The following is a 19,345-nucleotide window of genomic DNA, read 5'->3' as shown; positions in this document are numbered from 1 at the left end:
GCCTGCAAACCCAGCCACTCAGGAGGCTTAGGCAATAGGATCCCAAGTTCAAGGCCAGTTTCAGCAACTTAACAAGGTCCTAAATAGCTTAGTGAGACTCTATCTCAAAATAAAACATTGAAAGGGCTGTGGCTGTAGTTCAGTATTAAAGTGCCCCTGGGTTCAATCTCCAGTTAAAAAAAGAAAAATGAAATCCCTTGTGCACAAGATCCAGACCAAGTAAGTCAGATCATCAGTGGAACCCAGGCATATTTATATTTGATTTGCCCTAACCATTCCCAGGGCAGACAATGTTGAGATATGCATTTTTTTTTTTTTTTTTTTTTTTTTTTTTTTTTTTTTACTGGCGATTGAACCCAAGGACGCTTTACCATTGGGTTACATTCCCTTTCTATCCCCTACAGGTATTTTTATTTTGAGACAGGGTCTCCCTAAATTGTTGAGGATCTACTCTAAATTTCAAAGGTTTTTCTTGAACTTGCGACCCTCCTGCCTCAGCCTTCCCAGTCGCTGGGATTACAGGCATGCACCATCATGCGGGGCAAGAACTGTTACCGTCTTTTGCTAATATATTTTTAGCTCGTGTCTTCTTCACCAGGTTAACTCCCAGTAGGTGTTCAAATCTCGCCTGCAAGCTGAAAGGTCACTCCCTTAGGGAGCTCTTCCTTTCTAGTATGCACCCTCCTTACGGTATTACATCCTCTTTGTTTTCAGTCATATGTATCCCCGACCCCCATGAGACTGTAGGATCTAGCACATGCCTGGCACACGACAACACATACACATAAATGAGTATAAAGGAATAAAAAGCGTGAATGCAGAAGGCTGTAGCATTATTTAAGATAGATTAGGTGGACATGAATACACCCTCTGGGACAGCAGACTGTCCAGGAGGCGTCGGTGGCCTCTGCAGCAAAGTCACTCCTAAGGCCCGCGAGGCTGAAGCGCTGCCCTCCAACGCACCATCCAGACTCTCTTGTGTTGCGCAAACCTGGCAAGGGCATGTCCTTCCGGCTTGGTCGGCGCTGCGCGCCCTCCAGCCGAGAGGCGGCGCTGTGGAAAGACAGCTGCTTCCGGCCGGCAGTTTCCTCCCTTCTGCGGTAGGCGCCAGCACGTCCTGTTGTCGTTGGCTGCGTTGGGATGGCTGCCTCTGCTGTCTCTGCTACCAGTTCTTAGTGCTAGTCTTCGCCTGGCGCGCCGAGGGTAGCGGGTCTTTTTCCTTTGTTCCTTTCGCTTGCGGGTCGTCCTAAAAGACGCGGCTTTCCTGCAGTCGGCAGAATGGGCAGGGAGTCGCGGTGAGTTAGTGCGCCGAACGGGCGAGCGGCTTTTTGGGGTAGGAAGAAGAGGCGGGAGTCGAGGTGGTGGCGGGGCCAGGCCTGGGGTGGCTACACGTGCGGCCACTTTGCTCCCCGGCCACTGGACGTGCTGGAGACTTCGGCTGAGGGAATGGCTGTGCTTGGGTCCGTGATGGGCACATTCTTACCCTGCACTGCCATCAGCCGTTTTGAGCCCCTGGAGCGGGAGCAGCCCTCCAAGACGCCTGGGACGGGGTACCACATCAGGCGACTTTTTACCCCGGTCTCCTCAGACAGTAGTGAACCCAGTTGAATTTTTTGTCGCTTCGCATTTGCAACATTTCTCGGCTTCTTTCACTCTGTATTTTAGTTCTTTGTGCGCTGGTTGTCTTTTCCCAAGTCGGTTGAAAGGACTGTGGGCATTTTTACCGCACCTTCAGCACTGTACATGACTAGCGCTTACTGGGCTGCAGTATTTGTTGCATGCATTTTTGCTACGCAAATGGGTTTCTTATTTCTTTGTCATCTGCTTTCTATCTTCTTGAAACTGCGATATCTCTTAAGATTGTTGATAACTGGTTCAGGACCTTAACTTTTTTTATCTTAAAGATAATTATTTGATATGTTTTTAGCAGTAAGTGAAAGATACTATATATTTAGGGACAGTGAGGGTTTTAATTTGTTTTTAATGCTTAGTGTTTTATCGTGGCATAACTAACGTTCAGGGAAATGGACAAAGTGTGAGTAGAGCTTGATGAAATTTAGCAAAAATATGAATCGTGTAACAATCATCCAAATAAGGAATATTTCCTTAGCTACGGAAAATTTCCTGTGAAGACTTTTAAATTTCCCTAAAGGCATTGCCATTCATCTGTCTATTCAGACCAGAAATCTAGAAGTGCTATTTCTCTCATTCTTCTCTTTTGTTGCCTACATCTAGTTAGATTCTGCATCCTTTCCCCATTCCTGATCTCCCTGACTTGTGGCCCTTAATCCGTTATTGCCCAGACTCCTTGCCCCTGCTTCAGATCGATTGCTCCTTGAATTATCATTCTTTGACCTGACTTTTCTAATCATTAGATCCCTCATACTGCAGCCAGAGGGACACTTGTGAAATAAAAATATAATCAGTGTCATCTCTCTGACTTGTTTACAGTAGCTCCTTTTGCTTCCAAGATGAAATTCAAACTTCGAAGGTAGGCTTCAAGGCCTCATTCTAGCCTCTTAGTCTTCTGCCTTACCTTGTCTCCTAGGGCTTGTGTATTAAATTTGTTCAGGAGATAATGAAAAGGCTAATATGGGAAAGAGCAAGGTGTTAGAGAAATACCTAAAGAATCCAGTTTTCCTACATATATGGATTTCATGAAAGATTGAGAAGTAGGAGGTAGGTCTTGAAAAGACTCAGAAAGTGAATCGATTATCGACTTAATTTTGAAGATAAGAATTTGTGAGCTTTTGAATAAGAAGTATGTAATAGGGTCGGAATTCTACTTTAGGAAGATGATCCTAGAAGTAGGAAGACCAGGAGTCTTTTAAAGAAAAATTCTGACTGGTCACAGTGGCTCACACCTATAATTCCAGTGACTGAATGCTGAGCCAGGAGGATCACAAAGTCCAGGCCAGCCTCAGCAACTTAGCAAGGCCCTATGCAACTTATTGAGACACTTTCTGAAAATAAAAATAAAAAAGACTGGGGATGTGACTCATTGGTTAAGTGCCCCTGGGTTCAATTCCCAGTGCCAAAATTTAAAAAATTTGCTGACTACTTAGATCTGATATGGATTAGTGACAGTGAAAACTCTGAAGAGGTGATAGAATGTGAAAGGAATTACAGAGGTGAAACTGGTAATGCTTGGTGTTTTATTGATTGTGTAGAATGAGAAAAAGAAAAATATTGGAGATAACTGATGTTTTGAGCCTAGCGACTTGAAGTTGGGATGATAAATAGTTTGGGAGGGAAAGGTAACAACAGATAATCAGGTGCAATCATTCCCTAATTGTCTTATCCAAGTTTATAGCTTTGAGTAGCCTTCGTACATTGATGGCTCTCCAGTATATTTTTCAGACCAAACCTCTTCAATTCCAGACTCATATTTTACCTATGTATTGTATATCTCCACTTGGATATCTAATATTCTGATTTCTTGCCTTCCTCCTAAATGTATTTCTTCGTTCTTTTCATGTTAGTATATAGCAACTTTATTTTTCTTTTTGGTGCTGGGGATTGAACCCAGGACCTCATGCATGTTGGGCAAGCATTGTACCACTGAGCTATATCCCCAGTCTTACTTATTTTTATTTATTTTTTGAGATGGGATCTTGCTGTGTTATTCAGACTGGTCTTGAACTTGTGAGCTCAAGTGATCCTATCTCCTCAACCTCTAGTAGATGGGACTCCGGGCACTGGTCACCATGCCCAACCTAATAGCTTTCATCTTCCTCAAAATAAGTCCTTTATAATGTCATATAGGGGTCTCCATAATTGACAATCTTGTTATTTATTTGACCTCCTCTTCTGGCACTGTCTAGCTGATTCAACTTTGGCCTCAGCTGGCTTCCTTGCTGTTCCTTGATTGTGCCAAACTTCTCAATGCACTTGCCCCTTTTGCCTAGAAAACTTCTCCCATATGTATCTACATGGTTCCTACCTTTATTTCCTTCAAGCCTCTATCATAAATGTCACTTTATTAGTGAGACCTTCTCTAGTCACCTGGAGTAAAGTAGCAAGCTTCCCAGTGTCCATTCTCTTTTTCCTTTGCTCTGATCTGTTTTTCTCTGTTGCATTTCTTGATATATTGCATATTTGTTTCTTTACTTGTCGGGCATCTCCTTTACCAGAACGAAGCTGCCTGGGACTCGAAGGTAGGAGCTTGGTCTATTTTGTTTGTTGTCCTTGCTTCCCTTTCAAGACAGTTTTCCACCTCTATATGTGCTGTAACAAAAGAGTTAATTCTTTCCTTTTTTTGGAACTGGGTATTGAACCCAGGAGGTGGTTTACCACTGAGCTATTTCCCCAGTCCTTTTTATTTTATTTTATCATTTTTTTGAGACAGGGTCTCACTAAGTTGCTGAGGCTGGCCTTGAACTTGTGATCCTGCAGAGTTGCTGAGATTACAGGAGTATGCCACCAAACCATCACACTTGACATCTAATTCATTGTTTTGTCCAATCAGAGCCAGATTTTTATTTTTTGTTTTTCCACATTTCAACCATTCTTAGTATCTCTACTTGCCATTCTGACCAAAGCCATGAATATATTCTATTCATTTTGGTTCTATTTTGATTCTTCCCCAAGAGAACTGACCATTGGGTTCAGAGCAGCCACTGAATACACAGGAGGAGTCAGGGCAGAGCTATCTCCAAGCCCTCCTCCTGTTTTAAACTGCTTTAATAAACTGTTTTAGATTTAACTGAAGAACAATCTAATTTTTATTATATAATTACTTGATTACATATTCATTATGCCTGACTTTTTTTTTTTAATTTTGTAATTGTAAATGGACAGCATACCTTTATTTTATGTTTATTTTTATGGGGTGCTGAGGATCAAACCCAGTGCCCCACACATGCTAGGCAAGTTCTCTGCCACTGCGCTATAGCCCCAGCCTCCTAGCTTCTTCATTTTAAAAAAGTTTATAAAAAGACCTTTCTGTTTTTAATTTGCCTCATGAGATTTTATTGGAAAAAACTAATAAAACAGTAGAATGCAAACTGTGTTTCCTTAGCTTAATTTTTGATTCCATACCTTCATAGCCATTATCGGAAACGATCAGCATCACGGGGACGTTCTGGAAGTAGATCTAGAAGTCGCTCACCCTCAGATAAAAGAAGTAAACGTGGAGATGACAGAAGATCTAGAAGCAGAGATAGAGACCGAAGGAGAGAGAGGTCTCGGAGCAGAGATAAAAGAAGATCTCGGTCAAGGGACAGGAAGCGTCTAAGGTAAGACATTAATCTTTGCAAGACCACATATAAAGTAGGCCTTCTGAACTAAATCAATCTTTTCAAAAAGCATGTTTTGGACTGCAATTTACAGACCCGTTTGTGAACTCACAGCTTTATCCGTGTTTGGTTATAGTCAGAAGGATTTGCCTACCAAGATTCTCTCTAACATTATTTTAAGTTTGGAAACTTAGTATTTCCTATAATCCAGAGAGAACCCCTGAAACCTACTGAAATAGGTAAAAAATGAAGTTTAAAAAAAAAAAGCAGAGGCTCTATTCTTACTCTGCCCCAAAGGAGCTGACTACTTGGGTTCAGAGCAGCAACTGAAGGAGACAGGAGAAGGAGACAGCATAGAACTTTCTTCAAGCCTCCTTGCTGTTTTAAACTACTTTATTAAACTGTCTTAAGATTTACATTGAAGAGCAGTCTAATTTTTATTTTACATTTTGTTTGTATAACTACTGGCACTAGTTGAGAAGCGGACCTTTCTGGAGATGAAAAATAGTCATTAAAAAATAATATTCTCTACACTAAAAATGTTTCTTCTGATATGTTTTCTCATGAAAATAAGAAATGGAAACATGAGGCTCTGGGTTCAATCTGCCGTACAATGACAAAAAAGAAAAAAAGGAAAGGAAGACAAAGTTGTACCATGAACAGATTACAGAGCTGTGAACTGGTACTGTGAACAGATCACAGAAAGAATTTGACAGTATTTTTCAGACATTGGAAGGAGAGGATGCAATAGTATTATCTAGTACTCAGGGAAAGTATTCACCTATAACAATGTGGCTAATGCTAACTATTTAGCTTCATGTTATGTGGTCCCTCGAACAATTTCACACAATCACTTAAGTAAAATTGATCATTTAACATTTGGTCTTTGACTTTTTAGCGTGAAAGCAGAATCACAAAATTTTAAATCAAGAAGTATTTTGAAAATATCTAGTTAAGTCTTCCTATTTTATAGATGAGGAAACTGTGACCCAGAGAGTTGGAGATCTGACCATTGTTATTGTAACTGGTTACTAGCAGTACCAGTGAAATTCTTGCCTCCTAATTTTCAGATCAGCGATCTTTTCATAGTCTCATCCTGTTCTGCCCATCCTTCCACTTTTTTTTTTTTGTTTGTTTGGTGCTAGGGATCAAACCAAAGCCTTGCACACTATAGGCAAGTGCTCTACCTCTGAGCTATAACCCGCAGCCAATATAAAAGTAATACCGTAATATTTTCATTGAGTATTTGCTAGACTTGACTTGACTTGTTTTTTGGGTGATGGGTAGGTGAAAGGCAGGCGATGGGCAGGCAAGAGGCAGGCAAATGGTGAATGATAGGTGCCAGTCAGTGAGCAGTCTGCACTCAAAAAGTAGTCGATGTGCTGGCAGACTGCAGATAATCGCAGTGGACAAATGGGGTAAACAGCAGGGGACTGATAAGCAGCAAAAACTGCCCCACTGAGAAACAGATATCCTCTGCTTGAAATCTGAGTTACGGAGTGACAAGGAACGCAGCCTCCCTCTAGTCCACCATCTTGGATCTCCTACTTGTTTCTTTTTTAGTTGTTTTGATCATTAATTGAGGCCTCTGCCTTTAATAATTGTAAATTTATTTATTTATTTTTGATACCGGGTATTTAACCCAGGGATGCTATTACTATTGAGTCCCCCCATCCCCCCTTAAACATTTTTTTTGTGAACAGGATCTTGCTAAGTTGTTGAGGCTGGCCTTGAACTTGGTGATCCTCCTGTCTCAGCCTCCCAAGTCTCCTGGTTCACAGACATGTGATACTGTGCCAGGCAACAATGGTGATAATTAAGAAGCTTTGTTCAGCAGAGTGCTCTGGTGTATACCTATAATCCCAGCAACTTGGGAGGCTGAGGCAGGAGAGGATCATATAACTGAGGCCGATCAGAACAACTTAGCAGGATCCAGTCTCAAAATAAGAAAAGAAAAAGAAAAAGGACTGGGGATATAGCTTGGTGGTGGAGTACCACACCTCCCCGTGTGCACTTACAAGCAGCACACAAGTAGCAGTCCTTTTCAAATGGCACAGAATCATGATCTGAAATAATAACTCCCTTTGGTTGTAGAATAAATGAAAATTGTCTCCCTTTCAGGCGTTCCAGAAGTAGAGAAAGAGACAGAAGCCGAGAGCGAAGAAGATCTCGCAGCCGAGACAGGAGACGTTCAAGGAGTAGAAGCCGGGGCCGGCGATCCCGATCTTCGAGTCCTGGCAATAAAAGCAAGAAAGCTGAGAATAGGTAATGTCGTGTAGGTTGGGAAACCGGCTCTCTTCCCTGTGACTCTTTTTTCTTCTCCTCCTTTTAAATTTATTCTTATGGACAATTATTGAATTTGGCTCCTACTATGAACTGTTGGCAGAATTTTAACCTAGTAGGTTATGATGTTCATAATTTAATTGGAAAATACTAGATTCTATCAGTTTTAATAATTAATGCAGTTTACCCTTATTTAATACATACCATTAATGGTCAGAAATATGTTTTGTAGACATCTTTCTGGGCATTACGAATCTTCCTTTGAAATTATTTTCTTAGGTGATATTTCTGACATTTGTTGACCAATAACTTTGAATTTTTGGTATACATTGCTGAAGTGATATTTAGGAAGGGTAAACTTTGCTTGTATAAATTAAATGTATATATTTTCTGGAGGTGCCAGTAACATTAAGTTTGAGATGTAATTTGTTTGTTAGACATAATACATTTACTATATTTCTTTATTCAATAGTTCTTTTTTGTTTTTGGGGTACTGGGGATTGAGCTCAACCACTGAGCCACATCTCCAAGCCTATTTTGTTGAGTTGCTTAGTGCCTCACTTTTGCTGAGACTGGTTTTGAACTCATGATCCTCCTGCCTCAGCCTCCCATGCCACTGGGATTTCTGCACCAGGCTCAATGGTTTGTTCTTTACCTATTGTTTCTTCACTGAGTCATAGGATAGTTACTATATGGGCTTATAAGTTTGTTTTCTGTAGGATAGTTACTATATGGGCTTATAAGTTTGTTTTCTGTATATTCTTTACGTAGTTATTGGCATTTTTTCTATGTTGCTTATTTTAAAATTTACTTTTATTTCACTGTTAGTGTTATACTATTGGAATTTTTAAAAAATTAAGAATAATCAGAAAAGGGAATGAAATATTAACATACATCTTGTTAAATAATTTATAAAGCAAACACATACAGATCCACCAACAAGGAAAAGATAAAATAATGGTAGCAAGGTTTGGTGGTACATGCCTGTAATCCCAATGATTTGAGAGGTTGAGACAGGAGGATTGCAATTTCAAGACCAGGCTTAGTACTTTATTGAGACTCTTGTCTCAAATTAAAACTAATATAAAAGGTTGGAGGTTGTAGCTCAGTGGTAAAGTGCCCCTGAGTGAAATCAAATCCCAAGTACCAAAAAAAAAAAAAGAAAAAAGAAAAGTAAAGAAAGGAAAAAGATAATATTGTCAGTATCCCAGCAACCTTTTCTTTTCCTTTTTTAATTCAGCTATCTACATCCCTAGATAAATCACTATTGATTTTTTAAAATATTTTTAATTGTAGATGGATTCAATGCCTTTATTTATTTATGTGGTGCTGAGAATTGAACCCAGTGCCTCACACATGCTAGGCAAGTGTTCTACCACTGAGCCACAATCCCAGCCCCACTATTGATTTTTATGCTAGTAATTTCCTACCTGTGTCATCTGGAAAAATAGTTTGAATTCCTGTTTCTTAACTTTACATGAATGGAGTCCTGTACTTTATGTCTTTGCTTAATATTGTTTAAGATTCATTTTTGTTGCTTCTGGCGTTAGTTAATTTTCATTGCTGAATAGTACTCTGAGGTATAAATAAACCTCATTTTGTCCTTTCTATTGAGATGGATGTTTGGATTGTTTTAGCTTTGGGCTATTGTGAACATTTTTGTATATATATCCTACAGAACACATGTACCAGTTTACCTAGGTTATGTATCTAGAATTGAAATTGCTCCATCACAGGTATAGCTTTGTTTTTAGTAGATAATTCCAAATTGCTTTCCAAAGAGTTTGTACTAATTATACTCCCACCATCAGGGTCTGAGAATTCTGTTGCTTCATACCTTTTCCAATGTTCAAAATTGTTAGTCCTTTAAATTTTTGCGTGTTGGTTATATGTGTAATAACAATATCATTGTGGGTTTTATTGTTGTTTGTTTTTGTTTTTTAAGATATGTTCTCATGGGCTGGGGTTGTGGCTCAGTGGTAGAGTGCTTGCCTGGCACATGCGAGGCAGTGGGTTTGATGCTCGGCACCAAATAAAAATAAATAAATAAATAAAGGTATTTTTTCCACCTATAATAATAAAAAAAAAAAGAAACGTTCTCACAGTGTTGCCCAGTCTGATCTTGATTTCTTGGGCTTAAGTGATCTTCTTGCCCCAGTCTTCTAGGTGCTAGGACTGTAGGCATGCAAGGCATGCCTGGCATTTTCATTGTTTTAATTTGCATTTCCCTGATTACAATTGAGATTGGGGACTTCTCATATATTTATTGGCCACTTGGATTTTCTCTTTTCTGACGTATATTTCATTTTAAAAATTGATTTATGGGGGCTGAGGATCTAGCTCAGTTTGTCTAGCATGTATGAAGCCCTGAATTCAGTTCCCAGCACCTCAAAAAAAAAATAAGTAAAAATAAAAATTGATTTATAGGAGGTTTGTTTTGTTTTTGTTTTTTTGTTTTTTGTTTTTTTAAATGGCCAGGTTGACTCCTTCAAAATGTTTGGGACCAGAAGTGTTTAGAGTTTTGATTTTTTTTGTATTTTGGTTTATTTATATATTCATGATGAGATGTCTTGGGGATGAGACCCAAGTCCAAGCATAAAGTTTATTTGTGTTTCATGTTTTATGCACATAGCCCAAATGTAATTTTATACATTATTCGTAGTGTATCTGTATTTAAAAAAATTGTTTTTGTAGTTGTAGATGGACAGCATGCCTTTATTTTATTTTATGTAGTGCTGAGGATTGAACCTAGAGCTTCACACGTGCTGGGCAAAGTGTTCTGCCACTGAGCTCCAGCTCCAGCTCATTTCATCTGCATTTTGAGTACAAGTTGTCATATGAAGTCAGGTGTGGAATTTTCCACTTGTAGTGTCATGGGTACTTGAAAGTTTTGGATATTGGAGCTTTTCAGATTTTGGATTTCAGATTAGTTTTTACTTCATTCAGATGATCAGAGATCTTATGCATTGAGAATAACATAGATACAACCCTAACAAGGGCAATATGAGAAAAGAAAATTCTAGGCTCCATTTAATATAAACATAAAGATTAGCATGTCAGATCCAACAGTCTACATAAAAGGTAACATATCATGAATAAATTAGGTAATTTCAATAATGGAAGCATGGTTTAATTTTAGAAAATCAATCAATGTAATATTCTGTGTTAGTAAGACTTAAGGAGAAAAGTCATGTGTTAAATAGATTAAGGAAAAATGTTTCATTAATTTAGCATATAGTCATGTTTTAAAGTTTCTTAGCAGAAGTGAATAGAAAGGGCATTTTATGATCTCTTCATAAAATTAGAAATATAAAGGAACATAAATATCCTTGAAGAACAAGGTTGGAGGACTTCTGAAGTCTCCGAAGATTGTCAAAAAATTATAGAAATCAGGACTGGGCAAATAGATCAGTGGAACATGTAAAGAGCCGAGAAACAGATCTACATGATCATTTGATAAATGAAAGAGGGGCCACTGGGAGTCATTGAGGACAAGTTTTTATGGTGTTAGTTTCATTTGCTAGTCCACGATGAAATAAAACCATCTACCTCACTGTGTGCACACAAAGCAATTCCAGGTAGATTAAAGACCAAAGTAGATGGCAAAATTAAACCTTTACAAGTTTATGCTGGAAAATATCTTTTTTGTCTCTGTCTTCATCAAATCCGCAAGTATTTCTAAACTCAGAAAAGCACCAAAAAGTGGGGGGAAGATTGACTAATTTGATCACATTAACATTAAGACATTTTTATTCATTATAAGAAATCATAAGTCAAATGCAAACCCATTGTGTTTTTTTTTTTAATATTTTTATTAGTTGATGAACCTTTAATTTATTTATTTGTATGCAGTGCTCAGAATCAAATTCAGTGTTTCACACATCTAGGCAAGCACTCTACCACTGAGCCACCATCCCAGCCCCCCATTGTGATTTAAAAAAAAATTAATTTTTTATTTTAGTTGCTGATGGACAAAATACCTTTATTTTACTTATTTATTTATTTGTTTTTAATGTGTCCTGAGAATTGAACCCAGTACCTCACACAGGCTAGGCAAGTGCCCTACCACTGAACCACAACCCCAGCACCCCATTGTGATTTTAAATCTTACTATATACATAAATTACCTTGCAAAACGTGAAGATCTTAGTGTATTTCTTTCATTATTTAAGTTTTCATTTTCCTATTTAAATTTCATAATTGTTTTTTAAATGGTATATTCACATTTTCTTGGTTAGATTTCCAAATAGTATTCCTTGCCATTGGTGTCAGGGATTAATTTTTTCATTATTATTTTCAGGATGTTTTTTAATGTAATATGAAAATGCAGTTGATTTCTAGAAGTTTATTTCTTACCTAAAAAAGTGAAATACTAGTCTGTGAAAGCATTTTAAAATGAATGTTTCCAAGGACAAATAGATGACATCTCTCTCTCTTTCTCTTTTTTGGTAGGTCTAGGTCCAAAGAGAAAACAGAAAGTGGGGAAGGTTCTAAAGAGAAGAAAAAAGACAAAGATGACAAGGAGGATGAAAAAGAAAAAGATGCTGGCGTATGTTTACTAACTTACAAATAATCCTGTGATATCAGTCTTGTTTCCATGGTGACAAATTATTTGTTTCCTTAATGACATATAGCTTAATCATCCCCCACTTCTCCCCCGCAGCTTCCAGTACTCTAGGGATGGAACCCAGGGCACTCTACCACTGAGCTACATCCTTAGCCCTTTTTTTTTTTTTTTTTTTTTTTTGTGGTACTGGGGATCGAACTCATGGCCTTGTGCTTGTAAGGCAAGCACTCTACCAGCTGAGCTACCTCCCCAGCCCTCTTAGCCCTTTTTATATTTTATTTTGAGACAGGATCTTGCTAAGTTGCTTAGGGCCTTACTAAGTTGCTGAGACTACCTCAAACTTACAATCCTCCTGCCTCAGCCTCCTGAGTTGCTGGGATACAGGTTTGCACTGCCACACTTGGCACTTTTTTCCCCTTTTGGGTTGGGTACTAGGGATTGGACACAAAACCTCATACATCTAAGACAAGTACTTTCTGAGGTACATTGCCAGCCCTGTGCTTAATTTTTAAATATATTATGACAATAAGATAAACAGGAAGATGACATAATAGTTGTCCCCATGAGAAACTTCTTCTGGTAAAAATTGCATTTTATACATATCATCTGTTTTTATTTGTAAAATGTGATTAGACCATGTAAATGTCAAATTGACCTCCAAAAAAAGTTGTATGTTTGTACTTCCGTATTTATTCATTTTTGTTACTGGGGATTGAACCCAGAGACACTTTACCAGAGAGCTATATCCCCAGTCCTTTTTATTTTGAGATACAGTCTCACTAAGTTGCTGAGGCTAGCCTCAAACTTGTAATCCTCCTACTTCATCCTCCCAAGTTGCTGGAATTTTAGGCTTGTGCTACCTGGCTTACGAGTTTAGTTTTAAAGATACATAATCTAGTAAATCTGGTCTACATTTAGCAGTTTAAATTTGTACCTATTTTTTTTTTCCTTATTTATATTTGGAGAACTTATTTGGACTATCTATTGGAGTAAAACTGCTAATATTGGTTTTGCTTTTTATTTTCCCTCTCTCTTTCCTTTCCCAAGAACTTCGACCAGAATAAGCTGGAAGAAGAAATGAGAAAGCGAAAAGAAAGAGTTGAAAAATGGCGAGAAGAGCAACGTAAAAAGGCCATGGAAAACATAGGGGAATTGAAAAAAGAAATTGAAGAGATGAAACAAGGAAAAAAATGGAGTTTAGAAGATGATGATGGTATATTTATTTGTTATATTCCAGAATTATTAGTAAACTTCATATTAGGATTAGGGGGCTTTTTTTTGGAATTGTGGAAAATATACATGATATATTTACAATTTAAAAGTAGACAATTCAGTGGTAATAAGTGTTGGAGAGCTGTTGTAACCATTTATTTTCTGGACTTTTTCATCATTCTAAACAGAAACTCTATACTCATTAATAACTTACCATCCTGCCTCCTTCAGCCCCTTGTAACCTTTATTCAATTTACTTTTTAAAATATTTTTTCAGATGTAAATGGACATAATACCTTTATTTTATTTTTTTATGTGGTGCAGAGGATTGAACCCAGTGTCTCACAAGTGTGCTAGGCAAGCGCTCTACCACTGAGCTACAACCCCAGCCCCCCTTTTTTCGACTTTCAGTTTCAAAGAATTTGCCCATTTTAGGTAACTCATAGAAGTGGAATCATTCAATATTTGTTCTTTTGTGTCTGGTTTGTTTCACTGAGCACGGTTTCTTAAAGGTTCATCCATATGAAACTTGCTTGTGTCAGAATTTCTTTAAATGACTAAATAATATTTCTTTGTGGTATATGCCACATTGTGTTTATTCATTTGTTATTGGACATTTAGGTTGTTTTTGTATTTTGGTTAGTGTGAATAATGCTGCTGTGAGCATTGGTGTGCAAATATATATATTTGGGTACTTGTTTTTTGTTTTTTTTTTCCTTTCTTCCTTTCTTATTTTGTACTGGAGTTTGAACTCAGGGGCAGTCTACCACCGAACTACATCCCTGGCCCTTTTTAAAATTTTATATTTTGAGACAGGATCTTGCTAAGTTGCAGATGGTGGCCTTGAACTTTTGATTCTCCTACCTCAGCCTCCCAAGTTGCTGGGATTACAGGCATGTACCACCACAAGGGACAGCTCTTTAATTTTGTTGTTACCAGTATGAATGTTATAATGAGAGTAAATGAAGGGCATGTTTTCACGACCCTCATCTGAAAGTTCCAAAGTGGTTTAAATAAATGCATGGATTATATCTATAAATGATCATGATGTCTTCGTTACATAAAATTATTTTGAGTTAAGAGTGATGTGCCATTTTTTCTTCCTTTGATTAGGTTACTTGAAAGAAAATAAATGATTGTAAATGTCATTTAGCAGAGAAAGTTTTTAGTTCTGCTTCTAGTAATATAACTATAAAATCTGAAACTGGATGTGGTGCTAAAGATCGAACCCAGTGCCTTACACATGGTAGGCAAGTACTCTACTACTAACCCCAGCCAATTTTTCCCCCTTTTCAGTTAAGTAACTTGTTAGCATTTCTTTTTCTATCATTGATACATTGTTGGGTTTGATGTGCAGACTTATAATCCCAACTGCTTGGAAGACTGAGTCAGAAAGACTGCAAGTTCAAGGGCAGCCTGGGCAAATTAGTAAGACCTTGTCTTAAAATAAAATATAAAAGGCTGGGGATATAATTCAGTGGTTGAACACTTGCCCTAGGTTTAATCCCCAGTAACCACCCAACCCCCAGCAAAAAAATAGTAATGCATGATTTAAAAGTTTAAAAACTTCTAAGTGTAAGTATTGAACTGTAGCGTGACTGGAGTAATTGGAAAGGGTGGACGTTAGCAATGGGAGAAAAGGTTAGAAAGGTAAGATGGTCTGTGTGAAGTATTTTAAAACACAAAGAATATATTCTGATATTTTAGATGATGAAGATGATCCTGCAGAAGCTGAAAAGGAAGGAAATGAAATGGAGGGTGAGGAATTAGATCCATTAGATGCGTACATGGAAGAAGTGAAAGAAGAAGTGAAAAAGTTTAATATGAGAAGTGTAAAAGGTGGTGGGGGAAATGAAAAGGTATGGCATTTTTTTCTTCTTTTTAAAGATTTATATCCCACTTGGAAAACTTAATTTATCCTTGCGTTATCCAACTATTGATTTGTATTTTTAATTGAGTTGATGTTTTGTTTTTTTTTCCCTCACCTCAGAGATGACAATACTTTTTCTAAGTACCAGAGAAACTGATGAATTTTAGTTGTAAATATACATCAAAAGTCCTTCTATTACCACCATCTTTGTTTAGTATCTTTGTTTATATATTACTGTCTCATGTCCTTTCCAAATTCTCAGTGATCCCCTCACACTTTTCTTAAGAGCATTTATTACCTTTTCATATATTATATAATTTTTATTGTGCTTTCTCTTTTTTCCTCCTGCCTTCAAAATAAACTCCCAAAGAACAGTGACCTTGACCTGTTTGATTCATCCAAACTCCCAGAACAGTGCCTGGCTTGTCTAATGAGTGAAAAGTATCATTTAATAGTATTTTAAAAATATATCATCATATCATGTGAGATATATTGTGGAATAAACCATGTATATATAAATGTGTTACACAATGTAATGTAATTAAACTACGCATGGTAGCGCACGCCTGTAATTTACTCCCAGCGCCTTGGCTGGCTGAGGCAGGAGGATTGCAAATTCAAGGCCAGTCCATCCCAGCTACTGGGGACACTGATTGAGGAGGATTGCAAATGTAAGGGCAGCCTTGGTAACTTAGTGAGACCCTGTCTCCAAATAAAAAGTGAAAAGGGATTGGGGTGTAACTCAGTGGTAGAGTGCCCCTGAGTTCAATCCCTAATACTGTCAGGGAGAGGTGGGGGATTGTGTGTGTATGTGTATACATACACATATAAAATGTAAATTATATTACATTTAAAAGTTTATACAAATTAGAGGGGAAAACACACTGCTATTTGTCTTTTCAATAAATTGTCACTAAATTAATTTGATTATAAATTGTGATACAATTGTTCTGAATTTAGTGTATAACTTGTTTTTCCCTTTTGCAAAACAATTTATATTGCTTTTTTATTTTAGAAGTCTGGGCCAACAGTCACAAAAGTTGTCACTGTTGTGACAACCAAAAAGGCAGTTGTAGATTCTGATAAGAAGAAAGGTGAGCTGATGGAGAATGACCAGGATGCCATGGAGGTGATTTTTTTTTTTTTTTTTTTTTTTTAATTTTGACTTTATTCATGGCAGTATCCTACAAACATTTATTGTATACCATTGATGGAGTCGTATTATTCAGTGTGCAGACTATTATGAGGAATCCTTGCTCCTCTTAGTAATATAGTAGTATTTAAATATGGTAGAACATTCTGAAGTCTTTTTTTTTTTTTTTTAATTTTTTTTAGTTGTAGGTGGACACAATACCTATATTTTATTTATTTTTATGTGGTGCTAAGAGTTGAACCCAGTGCCTCACACATGCTAAGCAAGCGCTCTATCACTGAGTCAGGACTCCAGCCCCCTGAAGTCTTTCATTCTTTGCTCTATGTCGATTTTTTCATCCCCTTCCCTCTTATCAACTCACATCAAGTATACAATATGGAGAGAAATGAAATGACAGAATGAATTAAATTTCTTACCATTAACATATGCTGTGAAAATTTATATAGTCAAAACAATAGCAAAATTTCATTAAGCCATCTCTGAGAATTACTGTAATTTTATATTGCAATATAGCTTTCTATAAGGGCAAAGAAAAAAGATTATGTTGTAAAACTTTGCAAGAGGTGTTATTTTTACTCTAAATGACAGGAGTCATTTGAAGTGATTTTTGAAATTAGGTTTTAAGTTCTGGAGTAGCACAAAAATCTCATGGGTTAAGTAGTCTCTTTTAGAAAGTATAAAAGCAAAAAGAGCCCAAGAGTAGTTTCTAGGAGAGGAGACTTTTAAAAGCTGGAACTGTTGCTTCCTATAAGAGGACAATAATAATGAACTTTTTCCTTTTTTTTGGTCAACTAAAGTATTCTTCAGAGGAGGAAGAAGTTGATCTTCAGACGGCCCTTACAGGCTATCAGACCAAACAGAGAAAACTTTTGGAGCCAGTTGATCATGGAAAAATTGAATATGAACCTTTCAGAAAAAACTTTTATGTTGAAGTTCCAGAACTAGCAAAAATGTCTCAAGAGGGTAAAGTTCTTTTATTTGTTTATTGGTTATCGTGGGATCAAAGGAAGGTACACTTCACTCTGCTTAGGATTAATGTGGACAAACCTGTGAGTTGGAGGGTTTTATGGGAAATATTTTTTAAATGAGCAAAATTAATTCAGCTCTGTACTTGATTTTAGGGTTTAAAAACGATTCATATGAGGTTGACATTAAATATTTCTTTTAGTCCTTCTGGTACTTGAGAGGAGACATGGTGAATATGAGTGCTGTTGGTTGAATAAGGGTAATTGGACAAATCATGGTAGAATAAATAGCTGTATTACTTGTCAGTTGTTTGTTATTGTTATTGTAGATTAAGAAAAAAATGAAAATCAGGCTATTGAAATTAGAATCATCCTTAGTTGTTTGCTATAGTAATTGCTTTAACTGACTCACTGCTTCCTCCTATAACTCTTCTATAAGATTATGTTTGTTAATATTGGGGAGAAAAATATAGCTCATGATTTTTAGTCCTACCATGACTAATTGAAATAGAAGGCACCAGGAATTTTGATCTGGGTTTTGTTTTGTAGAGGTGAATGTATTTCGATTGGAAATGGAGGGTATCACAGTCAAAGGAAAAGGTTGCCCCAAACCAATTAAATCGTGGGTCCAGTGTGGAATTTCCATGAAAATCTTAAATTCTCTCAAAAAGTAAGTGGTTGTCCACATTTTTCAATGTCTTGCTACTCAAAATTGCCCTTTCAAACAAATATCTCTTCGTTACATTTTTACTCTAATGATAAAAACTTACTTTTGTTTTGCTGGGTATTGGTGATAGAAACCAGACCCTCAAACTTGCTAGGCAAGCACTCTACCACTGAGCTACACCCCCAGCCTCAGTCTTTCTTTCTTTTTTTCTTAAATGGCTTTATTGAGATATAACTTAAATATAAAGCTTACTTTTTAAAAAATGTTTTTATTTTTTGGTTTTGGGGATCGAACCAGGGCTTTGCACATACTGAACAAGTACTCCACTGTTGAACCACACCACCAGCCCTGAAACTTAACATTTAAAGTATACAATGCAATGATATATTTATGGAGTTGTGCACCCATCTAATTTTAGAACATTTTCATCATCACAAAAAGAAACCTGTATATTCCCATCACCTCTACCCTGGGCATTCATTCATGTTCTGTCTCTATGTTTTGTTATTCCAGACATCTTTATATAAACAGTATCATATAATATGTAGTGTTTTCTGACTTTTCACTTAGTATAATCACAGTGTTTTCAAGGTTCATTCATATTGTAGAATCTCTGAATACCTCATTCCTTTTTATTGCCAAATAATACTTTCTTGTATGAACTTGCCACATTTTGGAAGAACTTAATTTTATGGGATTCTGGGGCAATAGGAGATCTCAATTCTTACCTTATCTTTCTTTTCTTTGTTTCTAAGGCATGGGTATGAAAAACCCACACCAATCCAAACACAAGCGATTCCTGCTATAATGTCTGGACGAGATTTGATTGGCATTGCCAAGACGGGAAGTGGAAAGACCATTGCTTTTCTGTTGCCCATGTTTAGACACATTATGGATCAGAGGTCATTAGAAGAAGGAGAGGGGCCAATAGGTACAATTCTTCTCATTAAATTAATTTTTGACATATCCTTATTGCCAGTTAATCAGAAAGACCTGATAGTCTATATTGTTCTTAAATATAACAATAAAGATGTCTTTATGTACAATTCCTTTATCATTTTGGCACTTTGGGGCTGATTTCCCCTTACCAGCAGGTGGAGTGAGAATCTTCAGAGCTCTGGAGTGACATCTCAGAAGTACAAAAACAGCCTCTCCTGGCACAGCTCAGTTTTTAAACTCTGACTCGGCAGGTAGTCCCCTCATGCATATATCTGTTTAATTTATGTTGAGGTCTGTTCTTAGCCCAGTATCAGTGGATATATAAACTCAACATGGAAAGATAATATGGAAATGTATTTTCCTAAGGTTTTTTTTTTTTTTTTTTAATGACATTATAAGTCTCTAGTATCAGCATTTCATTCAGGATTAGGTCTTCAGATTCAGATCTTGAT

At 37.1% G+C, this 19,345-nt stretch overlaps 1 protein-coding gene across 6 annotated transcripts in view; it reads left to right on the top strand.

The window, feature by feature from the left end:
* Positions 1-1,115: 1,115 nt before the first annotated feature.
* The window catches only part of Ddx46 (DEAD-box helicase 46), an 83,675-nt gene continuing 65,445 nt past the window's right edge, over positions 1,116-19,345 (top strand). For 2 of the 6 annotated variants that reach the window (XM_047555910.1, XM_047555909.1), the window contains exons 1-11: positions 2,457-2,491; positions 4,134-4,157; positions 5,049-5,237; positions 7,359-7,502; positions 11,973-12,069; positions 13,135-13,300; positions 15,007-15,158; positions 16,185-16,298; positions 17,120-17,285; positions 17,837-17,957; positions 18,710-18,885. In XM_047555910.1, coding sequence (XP_047411866.1) covers positions 2,472-2,491; positions 4,134-4,157; positions 5,049-5,237; positions 7,359-7,502; positions 11,973-12,069; positions 13,135-13,300; positions 15,007-15,158; positions 16,185-16,298; positions 17,120-17,285; positions 17,837-17,957; positions 18,710-18,885 — 1,369 coding nt within the window. In that variant the 5' untranslated portion in view covers positions 2,457-2,471. Of the gene's footprint in view, positions 1,296-2,456; positions 2,492-4,133; positions 4,158-5,048; positions 5,238-7,358; positions 7,503-11,972; positions 12,070-13,134; positions 13,301-15,006; positions 15,159-16,184; positions 16,299-17,119; positions 17,286-17,836; positions 17,958-18,709; positions 18,886-19,345 lie in introns of those variants that run through there. The other 4 variants (XM_047555911.1, XM_047555912.1, XM_047555914.1 and 1 more) reach the window with 4 other exon arrangements.

The sequence above is a fragment of the Sciurus carolinensis genome, chromosome 6 (assembly GCF_902686445.1).
Source record: "Sciurus carolinensis chromosome 6, mSciCar1.2, whole genome shotgun sequence".
Classification (NCBI taxonomy): domain Eukaryota; kingdom Metazoa; phylum Chordata; class Mammalia; order Rodentia; family Sciuridae; genus Sciurus; species Sciurus carolinensis.
This window is presented reverse-complemented; position numbering and strand designations above follow the sequence as displayed.